Source organism: Acipenser ruthenus, chromosome 34 (genome assembly GCF_902713425.1).
Source record: "Acipenser ruthenus chromosome 34, fAciRut3.2 maternal haplotype, whole genome shotgun sequence".
NCBI classification, from domain to species: domain Eukaryota; kingdom Metazoa; phylum Chordata; class Actinopteri; order Acipenseriformes; family Acipenseridae; genus Acipenser; species Acipenser ruthenus.
In genome coordinates, this window is record NC_081222.1 from 1,994,242 (window position 1) to 2,007,986 (window position 13,745).

The following is a 13,745-nucleotide window of genomic DNA, read 5'->3' on the forward strand; positions in this document are numbered from 1 at the left end:
TTATTTATTTATTTATTTATTTATTTATTTATTTATTTGTATTTTATTGTATTTATTTATTTATGTATTTATTCATTTATTTGTCTTTTGGAATAATAAATGTAAATTATACCCCAGCGTTAATCAACTCCCTTCTGTGGATACCGTACCCGACTAGGCTGGAATCAGAGACATTTGGTAAAGCGCTGTAAATGTGCAATATAAACAGAAGCACTGGAAATTCCTAAATTACTTTGTTTCAACCTATAATGTTGGAGATTCCTTGTGTTGTGATGTTTGAGAAAACATGGGCAAATAATCGTTTAAGATTTACATGTAACTTTATCAACCTTTGGGTTTATAACCTTATTCTGGCCAAGATAAATATTATACTTTGCATTGTTAAAATAAAATGCACAATAGTCACTAAAGCCTGATATAATTCACTAAATCAATGTGTGTAATGTAAAAAGGGCAAATCATCAAACACTGAAAATAAAATATAAAACGTGTATAGGAGGCTGTGTGGTCCAGTGGTTAAAGAACAGGGCTTGTAACCAGGAGGTCCCCGGATCAAATCTCACCTCAGCCACTGGCTCATTGTGTGACCCTGAGCAAGTCACTTAACCTCCTTGTGCTCCGTCTTTCGGGTGAGACGTAGTTGTAAGTGACTCTGCAGCTAATGCATAATTCACACACCCTAGTCTCTGTAAGTCGCCTTGGATAAAGGCGTCTGCTAAATAAACAAATAATAATAAGTGTAGTCTTTCAATTATGTCATTGATTTGGGAACAAATTATTATTAGTTATTTTGCATCAACATTAAAATGTGAACAGGGCGCAGCTGAGCTTGGGGTTCAATTGACTTGTCTTTAAAGTGCAGCAAGTGTTGAATGATGAGGATGTTTAAGGTCCAGGGTAACCTTTTTATTCCATTGTGTTTATTTAAACTCTTTTGCAGGAGTTTGTTTCACCAGAAAGTGCAGCTGATCGTGTATGTAACATCACTTTGTCAGTACTGCCACAGGAGGGCGCTCTTATCAAAGGCAAGTTAATGGTAGTGTAAGAAAAGTAACGGCTGCTTTATTTAAACTGTAAAGCAGCAGTCCAGTGTTTGGAAGTGTCCCTCCTGGCTGCTTCTCTGCCATCATTTTACATGAAACATATCTTTATATAAATAAATAGTCATGTTTTGTGTGTATTAGCTGCAAGGGGAAATGGCTTGTACGAGCAGTTCAGCTAAAACCCACAAGAGACAGATGGATAGATCACATAAACATTCTACCATTTGTGTAAATCCTGAAGTTTAGAAAAAGGTATTTTAAACTGCTGACTACTTTTAAAATATGCTAAGTGATTTAGAAGCATGTGAAACTACAGGTACTGTCCCTAGAGGACAACAGCAGTTACACCAACAAACACACATTAACTCAACCCACATTCAACTCTGAGATTAACACCCGTGATTACCCTTTATATACACCTGTGAGTGGAGCCTAATTAACCATGAATTATTCAATTTACAGCCCGAGCCACATTCCCACGTGCTTTTCTGGCAGGGAGGAATTTAACCCCTTCCCTGCCAACCCAATATTCACCACACACACCCACACATTACACCGGCAGGGCTTTCACCCTGCCACAGGAATGTGTCATTTTTGGTAATTTCCTGCAACTGTAATGACCCTTGCTGATGCAAATAAACTGCACTGCACATTGTAGGCTAATTTCGTTATTTCAACTTTAACTTGTATTGTAAATCTTTGTTTACTTCTTATTTATAATTTACAAAAAAATCCCTTTGCAATTCAAGTTGTATTCTGTTTGTGCTGAGCTGTCTTGTGCAGGTCAGTGATTCTGTCATCGATGGTATATCCACTGTTTAGTGGTTAGTCTGAGTTAAAGCTCTTTGATTCACTGAATTCTGATTGGAAATGATGTTCACAGCTCTAGTGTTCCGCTGCGGTTCAGGATTGCGTCATTTCTTTGGGATCGGCTAATCTCAATTGTATCATGCTTTTGTCAGACACGTGTTTAAGGTGTAATGTGGGATGTGGGGAATCTGAAGCCGCATTAGATTAGGATGACAAACAGTCTAAGGTTAATTTATCATAAAGACAATATTATTTAAAATACAGATGCAGAAGATTATCTTAAATATAATACATGTAAAAATATAATAAATTCAATCTGGACTGACGAAGCAGAAAATGTAAACCAGATACCAGGATCCAGTAATCAACATTTATTAATGAGCTATTTAATTAAGTCAATCACTTTTGTTATGTTAATTTGTTATACAAATAAGTCATAGTAATTAATTTTTTTGATTGCTTAACATTACTGTTGACTTTTATAGCGAAATTTAGAAATGAAAAAAAAAAACATAATTTTTTCTAAAAAAAACAATGGTAATGAAACATTTGCATTATATGGGATAAGTAAGCTTTATGTAGCCTGCGGTTACTGAACTGTCATAGCAGTAAATGTCACTTGATACAGAAGCCAGTGTGTTGTTAGGGGCAGAAGAGTGGAGTAGTGGTTAGGGCTCTGGACTCTTGACCGTTGGGGCGTGGGTTCAATCCCAGGTGAAGGACACTGCTGCTGTACTCTTGAGCAAGGTACTTTACCTAGATTGCTCCAGTAAAAAACCCAACTGTATAAACAGGTAATTATATGTAAAAATACTGTGTAAAAAAAATAATGTGATTGTATGTAAAAATAATGTGATATTTTGTAACAATTATAAGTTGCCCTGGATAAGGGCATCTGCTAAGAAATAAATAATAGTAACTGCTGTCATTTTGTACCATGCTATTATAACATGCAAGAGAACCAGTAAATACAGTATCTTTTGTGTTTTAAAGATGCATAGCGTTGTATTTAAGCAAATAAGCATTGCACGTAAAAAAAAACCAAAAAAAAACAGAGGCATTAACAATTTCAGAATATGCAATTTGGTGAACATTTGCCAAAAAAACAACATGCAGTTCATTAATGCATTAATCCATTATTATCATATTGCATGTTAAGAGTCTGTAATTACAATGAATGAATGACTCTTCTTGCTGTACTTTAAGTGTTCTTCTGTGGGTAGGATTTCATGGCATAGCATGGCTCAACACACTGTTAAACAGCGTTAAAAGAACAATCTGTTTCAAATGGTACAGTAGATATTCTTGTGTCCTTTTAGGATTATGAAAACAAGCTCCATATTTGGCTCTGAGCACAAAAAAAAACATAGAGTCAAGATTCACAAAGAATTTGTAGCATAAGAGGCTGCTGACTATCATGAACATTTAAGCAGTATTCTTTCGATCTGCTTCACAAAACACTTTCGGATTTTCGTCTTCCGCAGAATCTGATTCCTCCTGCTATTATAGCAATAGCAATAACAACTCCAGTAATAAGAATAATCATAATCCAAGGGGTTGCTCCTGTACATAGGGTAGGATTTCATGGCATGACACGATTCGACACACAGCATTAAAAGAATAATCTACTTCAAATGGTACAGTAGATATTCTTGTGTCCTTTTAGGATTATGTTAACAAGCTCCATATATGACTCTGGCTCTGAACACAAAATAAAAAATAAAAATAAAAGAATGTGTAGCATAAGGCAGGCTGCTAACTAGCATTTAAGATATATTTCTTCGATCTGCTTCACAAAACACGCCTCTACATTCTTCAGATAAATACTATCACTGAAGTAGCCACAATCACAACTCCAATAATCCCAGTCCAATGGCTTCTTCCTGTACATAAGAAATAAATTAAGTCATTAGTGTATCTTGCATTTCATATACTGTACTTCTATTAACACTGAAAAACACCAAATATTATCTTACTAGATACATTAAAAGCTGTAGGGGGGGGGGGGTATTTCTGTATTTTGTTTGATTTTATCAAAACCGAGAATTCACTATGTGTGACTAAGCAAAGTTATTTTGCCATTAACCACGTACGGCAAATATGTCTAAGATTTGAAAATGTTTATTACCCCACTGCGCTGAATCGCTGGAAACATTAAGAGTGATGTTCTTCATTGCGACCCCATATGTGTTTTTAGCATGGCATTCATAAACCCTGGCATTGCTAGACGAGGCTCTTGTGATATTTACAGTAGACACTCCATCCTTCGTTATCTCCTGTACATTATCAGCTTTGGGGTATTTCCACTCATACGTGGGGGCTGGGTTCCCATCAGCAGAGCATTTTAAAACTATACTGCCCCCTTCATGAACTTCAACATTTTCTTCAGCAGCGCTCAATAGACTGGGCTTGTCTGAAAAGAAAAAAGGAGAGTAAACAAAGAGAGGAAGGCTCTTCAGATCCTATCTGAGACCACAGGTGGAGGAACAGGGCAATGGGAAATGCAAATTCACATTTACAACAGACAAGGAATTTACAGTGTGGGCCATTTTCATCTGCGGATTTGACTTTGTACAACTGGGCTTGTTTGTTTTAATACATAGGCTTTCTTTTCCATCCAACGGGTGACTGTGGAGGATTCTAGTTCTATGATTTACATTAATTTACCTGTCTTGATCAGACCCTGGCCACATTATTTTGAAAAATGTTAGGCATGCTTTCCCACTATAATGCTGATTTTCAGTTTACAGTCATGTGGTTTATAATTATTAAAGAATCAGCATGCTAGGAGAGCAAGAGAATGAAGAATAATTGTTCAACTTACAAACTACTGGGATTTTCAAGGGAGGAGAGCGTTTTTCTGGATTTGGTTTCGGTCCTTCGGGTCCCAATTGAAGCTCTGCCACACAAGTGTACTCCGCTCCATTGCCTGTTCTGGTTGGTGTTACTGGGAAGGGGATGCTTTCATTCACAGGAAACCGTGTTGAGTCATGAGTAAAGCTTCTACTCCCAAGCTGTTCATCTCCCTTATACAGCTTCACACTGACATATCTGGCAGGAGCCACATCTAGGACCTGGCACATTATAGTGGATTCTACACCAATCTTCATAAAGTCAGGAGCAATGAGGGAGACGCTTTCTGGATACTCTGCAAATGAACATAAACAATATTGTTTTTGCTACAGGGTGATATTAAAAGGCTCAGATCAGTGTGCTGTATAGAAATATACCAAACAAACAAAGACAATGCAGATTATGAAGCAAACGCTGTCCATACAGAAAAGTTTGAAAAATAACATTGGGATGCTATCCTGAAGAAACCCTGGCAGAACCATGTAACTCCATGAACTTGGGACACACTGTCTACTGCACAGAGATGCTGATACAGTAGGAGTACTTACTGTATATATCAGTACTAAACTTTCTGCATAATGACAAGGTTCAACAGTATTCGGTAGTTTCACCCCACATACAGTCAGCTTACAAACAATGTAAAATAAGTGTTATATGAAGTCACTTACTGTAAATAACCAAATCCAGTTTTTTTACACACTGACGGGGTTCATTGTTGTAGTTTATAAAGCATTTTGGCTCTGCATCCCAAACAGTGAGGCTGCTGACATTCCAAACTGCTATTTTACTATCTGGTTCATTCACAGGGGAAACAGAAGACTCCCAGCCAGCCCCCAATACATCTTCACGTGTTGTGGAGCAGTTGACAGTCAATGGGTCTCCAAATCTCACCACGACTCTAGAGGGGTCAATATTCACATCACAGACAGCAGAAGAGACACCTAAAAGAGATAATAACAATCATCTCAATACTTCTATTTTCTTGTCTTTCACAAGGAAAGCAATACAGATAAATTACTGATTTAATAAAAATGTATGTTTCATTAATTCAAACAGATGCAATACATTTTTTTAAAGTGTGTGCATGTATGTATGTGTAGTATATATATATAGTGTGTGTGTATATATATATATATATATATATATATATATTAGGGCTGTCACTTGATTCAAATTTGTTGATAAATTAATCTATGGGCATTAGTTGATTAATCGGTAGATAATCCGTTCACATTTTTTATAAAGGTAACGTTCTTATAGCGGCTGTCCTGCATAGTAATACTTCTAAATCATTTGAATCTAAAAGAATAAGCTCAGTGAGAATGTAGTCTTTCTAAAGGTATTTTTATTCTTTCATTTTTTTAGTAAGTGTAACAAATGTTCACAGAACAACCGTTCATTCGGGCCACTGTCAGCACATCCCTGAAAACACAAGACAGCTGAGCTGCCTTCACCATTACAGCTACGCACGTGGCTTCCTGTACTTCTCCTTTTTATTGCATCTAGCAAAACCTGAGACACCAAAGAGATGAAGTCCCAATATAATTCATAATAACGCTCTATAATAAGCAATATCATGCAAAATTCAGCTGCGATCCACTCTTTAGTTGATTAATTGGTCGGATTAATCTATTAAATTTATTAATCGGAGCAGCCCTACTATTATATATATATATATATATATATATATATATATATATATATATATATATATATATATATATACAGTTGTAGTCAAAAGTTTACATACCCCAATAAAAATGTATAATTTCTAGAAATTTCTCAAACAAAGAATTTTAGGAAGAATCTTTTGTAGCAAATGTTTTGCAAAACTCTAAAAATGCGAATTCAAAAGTATTCATTGTAATTTTTTCCTCATCCACAAAAGCAAAACTTTTGCTACAAAAGATTCCTGTGCGGAATATAAACCCCCCACAGCCAATTCATTCAAGGCTGTTGAGTACAAGGAAGCAGGAAGGGCTGTGCTCTGCTTCTGAGCTGGCAAAAGTAAGTACTGTGTGTACTTTGCAAGGTTTATTGGTTTGACAGGAAAACAGCTCAGCTGTGCTGTGCAACACAGAAACTTCAGTATTAGTAATTAATAATACAGAAACAAACAAAAGCCTAACTCCTTACTGAGCGCTAACTACACATAAGCAGAAACTCTTATGTATTTACTATTTGATTGAAGTATTTTGTTATTTAATTATTTGACCTCACAAGATCAAAGCCCATCCAGTTTATGGTATTGGGAAAACTTCTTTTTTATTTATCTTCAAATTAACTTTTATATTAACACCACACCCTTGATGGCATACAATTTTGGTTGACAGAGGTCAATAGTTATTTAAACCCATAGGTATGTATATTCATGTCGATGTGAATGCATAAATAATTATTAAAAAATGTTTGTAATTTCACTTTGTAATTTTATATTCCAGCATGTTCTGAATTATGTAAATACAGTAGTTACTGGTAAAAAGGGTCATCATATGGAGACAGATTACAACGGTATCAGGAGGTATGACACAGGCCCGGTTTTTGGGATGGAACCGCATAACAGTCTCGCGTTTTGATTGGTCCATGTCTGTCACATGAATACGTCGTCACACGAGTGGAAAAGCGTGCAGGCATTGTAATCAGAGGGAGAGAGTGATCTGCTTTCCACAACCTTACCATTAAAATATAATGTGGTATTACACTGTACTGATATTACAAACTATGAGGAATTACTTTATATAAATTATCATGTTATGCACGAATGTAAGAATTGGCTTTCTGTGGTGGTGTACTTTTTTCTTTCAAGTAGCATATATCTATAATCGTTTTTGCGATATATTTTAATATAAAACATATACGCTATTGCAGTTTTGTTACAGGATACATTAGTTTATCTCTAATGTAATCACAGTTTTACATATAGACTGCCCCTGTTTTCATTTACGTCCCAAATTCTGGGCCGCTTTGCTTTTCAGATAATGTCCCAAATTCTGGGCCGATTTGGTTTGCAGATAACATCCCAAATTCTGGGCCGCTTTGGTTTTTAGATAACGTCCCAAATTCTGGGCAGCCTTGGTTTTTAGATAACGTCCCAAATTCTGGGCAGCCTTGGTTTTTAGATAACATCCCAAATTCTGGGCCGCTTTGCATTTCCGAATTCAGCCCACTTTTGGGGAATCAGCTGACAGCCGAGTTTCTAAGTCATGCATGCACAGTTTACCATAAACTGGATCGTGAATTCATTTGAGAGTAACCCTTAGTACATTGATCAAAGTTCATGTATTTTTTACTCTCCCCAGAAATCTTTTTTTTTTTTTTAATGAAAAAAACAAAAATGTAAATGTTAAAAAACGTATTTCTATTACATGAAGAAACTACATTGCACTGAAATAGATACATGAAAATTAATTTAAGCAGTCGTTTTCATTTATTAAAGGCTAATATTAAAACACTTTTTTGGAAAGGAACATGGTATTCCGAAAAAATGACATCTCGTTTTCTTATGTAACGTCCATCAATATATTGTAGTGTTTCAGGTTCTTTTTGGACAGAAATGAGACTGCAACTGTGAGTAGATGAAGGCCGTTTATTTTGACAATAATTAAATAATCACAAAATAAAATCATAAAGTGAGGGAAAGGAGACTGGGAGTCGAAAGTGAAAATAAATGATTGTAGTAATTTTTCTTTTACCCTACCCTTCCCAGTCTTTTCCCCGCCCCTCTTGTGCGCAAAACCTGAACTCCAATTCCCCTCCACACACGTGTACCACCATGCAACCCTGGCACGCACACACCACCATGCAACCCCTGCACGCATACACCCACCATGCAACCCCTGCACGCATTCACCCACCATGCAACCCCTGCACGCACACACCACCATGCAACCCCTGCACGCACACACCACCATGCAACCCCTGCACGCATACACCCACCGTAGCAATTCTTTGCAAAATATATTTTCAGGTATTCAGCCCCATTCATGTCTATGGCAGTGTTATAAAACACATTTTCAGGCATATCTCTCGAACCCGAGCACGTAGAACCACCATTCAAAGTGATATAGACTCAGGGGAGCACCCCAAACCACCCCCTAAAAAGGTGTGGTGGTTCACCCAAAAACTCATGTCATGACGAAAAAATTCACTTTGCCAAGCCGTCCTGGCGTTTGAACCATGAAAATGGTGACTCCTTGTGCGGGGCCCCATGGGGCCCCAACGCAAAAAAAAAATCAAGTTCCTAACCCCCACAGAACCCGAGATACGCCTTGTCAAAAATGTCCAAAAACTACCCTTTTCGGGGTCATATCTCCATGACCCCGGGGCCTAGAAACCGGGTTGAACTTCCTAGGGTCATGTCTGGGGGCCCTCTTTCACAGGGAGCCACCCGTTTTCAAATGCTACATTTTCAACAAATTTTCACATTTTCAGCATGATGGCATGTCAAGGTTGCATTTCCAATAGCTTTTGAGCTCCAGGTTGGCAAAAAAAGTCTAAATTGGTGTCCTTTCTAGCTGGGGACACGTCACTTGGAGGGATCGACAGGGGCCCCGAGGTGGACCTCCATACCGATTTTCAAGTCTTAGGGAACCCCGGAACCTGAGATACAGCACCCTGAAAAATGTCTATGGGAAATCCCATTATAAAACCCCTTTGGGGCAACGCCCACCATCTGGCGGTGGGGTGGCGTTTGAACCCGTGGCTGATGTCTTTCTTTAGCTAAGACTCTTGTGCACGCAAAGAATGTCCTTCTGAGTTTGTTGGCCCAGGGGTCGTGGAGATACGGGTACGATAAGAGACCACCCCCTTCCCTATGGCAAATCCCATTATAAAAACACCATCGGGGTAAGGCTCAGCTAATGGCGGTCGTGGGTCTTACGAACTCGAAGGAACCCATTTTCTTTAGCTAAGATTGTTGTGCATCTAAAAAGAGTACAGAAGCACCAATTTAAGTCCATTCCAAGTGTTTTGTGATCACAGTATCAGCCTGAGTGTATCGGAGCACAGTTTTGCACCAAAAGCGAGGGGAGGCGAAAAAAAGCACTATATACCCTATTCTTTAAGATATCACTTTGCACTGCAAATTTGAGGAACGCAACCACTTAGCAACTTGCAAATTGGTACTGCAATTTAAAGGCCTGTAGTGTCAGACTGGTAGTGCCTAACTGATTCAAGTGTTTTTGGAATGATTCTTGCAAAGACTGATTTATAAGAAAAAAGAGAGATTGACAAACAGCATTTTGCTTTATATGCAGAAACGGGCAACTACAAGAGGGTGTCAAACAAGCTGCGAATGTCCCAGGAGGCTACAGAGTACCTCTGAGTATGAATCCAGATGCTCGCAGTACCTGTTCTTAGATGTCCGAAACCACTGTATCGCTGTATAACTGTATACCCTATAAATATCACTTTTTATTGTGTATTTGAGGAACACAACCAATTACAAACTTCATTTGAATTGCTGTGCTATCAGAATATCAGTGTATAACTTTGCTGGGTATTGCAGTGTATGCTGGGTATCAAAAGGCCTTCAAACTTTTACAAAAGGCCGTCAAAGTTACAAAAAAATAGGTGTGCTCCTAACCCAATACTTGTCTTTTTAATTCTGTGCGTCCAAATACTTGTAGTTAAAAGTTTTAAGAATTAAGCTTACTGTTTGTTGTTCTGTCCTAAACCAGCAGTTTGTCACCCAGATTTATTAAATAAACAGGGGGGGGGGGGTCATCAGATTATTCTCCATTTTATTGTAACTGAGGTACCGTTCAGTTGAGCGAAAATTGTAAAGGGGTACTCGAGCTGAAACCTCCAGATAGAAGGGGTACAGTTTCAAAAAAAGGTTGAAAACCCCTGACCTACAGTATAAATGATCAGGAATAGATAAGGGAAATGCTGACTAATACAATACAATAGGATTTATTTGAAGTTGTTGAAGGGCACTGGTCTCTTAAACCCAGAAGTTCTGATAAACCCCTATGCCTCACTATATATTGATGGACATTACATAAGCAAATGAGATGACCTTTTTTTTTTTTTTTTTTTGGTATACCATGTTCCTAAATGTTTTCTGAGGAGAGTAAAAAATACATTAACTTTGATTCATGTACTCTTAAATTAATTAACGGTCCAGTTTATGGTAAACTGTGCATGCATGACTTAGAAACTCGGCTGTCAGCTAAGCAGAATATCTCAAAAACTGGCCTGAATTTGAAAATGCAGAATTCGGAACGTTATCTGAAAACCGGAGTAGCTCAGAAATTGGGATGTTATCAAAGCGGCCCAGAATTTGGGACGTTATCTAAAAACCAAAGCGACCCAGAATTTGGGACGTTATCTAAAAACCAAAGCGGCCCAGAATTTGGGACGTTATCTAAAAACCAAAGCGGCCCAGAATTTGGGATGTTATCTGCAAACCAAATCGGCCCAGAATTTGGGACATTATCTGAAAAGTAAAGCGGCCCAGAATTTGCGACGTAAATGAAAACAGGGGCAGTCTATATGTAAAACTGTGATTACATTAGAGATAAACTAATGTATCCTGTAACAAAACTGCAATAGCGTATATGTTTTATATTAAAATATATCGCAAAAACGATTATAGATATATGCTACTTGAAAGAAAAAAGTACACCACCACAGAAAGCCAATTCTTACATTCGTGCATAACATGATAATTTATATAAAGTAATTCCTCATAGTTTGTAATATCAGTACAGTGTAATACCACATTATATTTTAATGGTAAGGTTGTGGAAAGCAGATCACTCTCTCCCTCTGATCACAATGTTAAAAATGCCTGCACGCTTTTCCACTCGTGTGACGACGTATTCATGTGACAGACATGGACCAATCAAAACGCGAGACTGTTATGCGGTTCCATCCCAAAAACCGGGCCTGTGTCATACCTCGGTATCTCTTGCGGGGTTCCTTTATCTGTAGCACCATCATTTGGGCCCTGAAACACTGAAATGGGTTGGTACGAGGATAAAGTGTTATGGGGAAACTGTTTTCTGCCAATTTTGTACATTTTTACATTTACTATGTTCTAAATTCTGTGAACACTTTGACAATAATATTCTTCAAGTTCTAAGCTTTTAAATGAGCTATGGTTTTACGGTGATTAGATACAAAGGTAATTACTTACGACTCTTAAAAAGAAGTGTGCATTTTCTTTAAAATTTCTAAACAAAACAAAACAAACAAACCCGGCTCAGATTTCCAGCATAGAGGTCTACCCGGCCTTGAAAGGGTTAACCATCTTAAAAATACAGTAAATGAACCATACTGTTAATAAATAAACCGTACTGTTTATAAATGAACCGTACTGTTTATAAATGAACCGTACTGTTTATTGCCCCTCATACTATTACTAAACCCATATGCGGGAACGCCCAACTCTATTTTCTGTTTTTGCATTGCTAGCCTAATAAGTACATAAAACGAATGTCCGTAATGTAGCGTGTTCATTATTACAACCCCTTTTGTTTTTGGTTTTTATATTTTTAACGCTCATTTTTGCATTAAGCACAATTATAAACACAAATGTTTAGGAATACAACTTGATCTTATACAAGAGGTGTTAAACACGGCTAATAATACTGGTACCAGAATCCATCGAAATATGATATCACCAATTAAACGTCTTGTAAAAATCTAAAATTAAAACCAGTAAAGGGAACTTACGTTTTGAATTAAAAAACAGAAGTCCTACACAAACCAGTAGCGCTCCAGGCTCCATTTTTGTTGTGTTCTAGTAAGGAGTTATAAATAAATGTGCCGTTACAGTGCGAGCCTTCAAGATCAACTTTTCTCTACCTCGAAATCGAAAGTTTAAAAAATCACTCGCGCAATGGCGATCATTACTGGGGAACGTGATTCAATGCCCACTACAGTTTTAAGTATTTATTTATTTATTTATTTATTTATTTATTTATTTATTTGTATTTTATTGTATTTATTTATTTATGTATTTATTCATTTATTTGTCTTTTGGAATAATAAATGTAAATTCTACCCAAGCGTTAATCAACTCCCTTCTGTGGATACCGTACAGGACTAGTCTGTGGAATCAGAGACATTTGGTAAAGCACTGTAAATGTGCAATATAAACAGAAGCACTGGAAATTCCTAAATTGCTTTGTTTCAACCTATAATGTTGGAGATTCCTTGTGTTGTGATGTTTGAGAAAACATGGGCAAATAATCGTTTAAGATTTACATGTAACTTTATCAACCTTTGGGTTTATAACCTTATTCTGGCCAAGATAAATATTATACTTTGCATTGTTAAAATAAAATGCACAATAGTCACTAAAGCCTGATATAATTCACTAAATCAATGTGTGTAATGTAAAAAGGGCAACTCATCAAGGGGCAATAATATTAAACGCTGAAAAGAAAATATAAAACGTGTACAGATGATACAAGTGTATTCTTTCAATTATGTGTTATTGATTTGGGAACAATACTAGGTTTGTGGCTAGATATACTAGTTATTTTGCATTAACATTAAAATGTGAACAGGGCGCAGCTGAGCTTGGGGTTCAATTGACTTGTCTTTAAAGTGCAGCAAGTGTTGAATGATGAGGATGTTTAAGGTCCAGGGTAACCTTTTTATTCCATGGTGTTTATTTAAACTCTTTTGCAGGAGTTTGTTTCACCAGAAAGTGCAGCTGATCGTGTATGTAACATCACTTTGTCAGTACTGCCACCGGAGGGCGCTCTTATCAATGGCAAGTTAATGGTAGTGTAAGAAAAGTAACGGCTGCTTTATTTAAACTGTAAAGCAGCAGTCCAGTGTTTGGAAGTGTCCCTCCTGGCTGCTTCTCTGCCATCATTTTACATGAAACATATCTTTATATAAATAAATAGTCATGTTTTGTGTGTATTAGCTGCAAGGGGAAATGGCTTGTACGAGCAGTTCAGCTAAAACCCACAAGAGACAGATGGAGAGATCCCATAAACATTCTACCATTTGTGTAAATCCTGAAGTTTAGAAAAAAGGTATTTTAAACTGCTGACTACTTTTAAAATATGCTAAGTG

The 13,745-nt window shown here is 37.1% G+C and overlaps 1 protein-coding gene across 1 annotated transcript; it reads right to left on the reverse strand.

Moving 5' to 3' along the window:
* Positions 1-2,378: 2,378 nt before the first annotated feature.
* LOC131705022 (vascular cell adhesion protein 1-like) lies at positions 2,379-12,561 on the reverse strand. The gene is made up of 5 exons (XM_059006931.1): positions 12,387-12,561; positions 5,375-5,647; positions 4,678-5,001; positions 3,982-4,266; positions 2,379-3,736 (listed from the first exon to the last, which is right to left on the reverse strand). The coding sequence occupies exons 1-5, from the start codon at positions 12,439-12,441 to the stop codon at positions 3,669-3,671; spliced, it is 1,005 nt and encodes a 334-aa protein (XP_058862914.1). The 5' UTR covers positions 12,442-12,561; the 3' UTR covers positions 2,379-3,668.
* Positions 12,562-13,745: the final 1,184 nt, after the last annotated feature.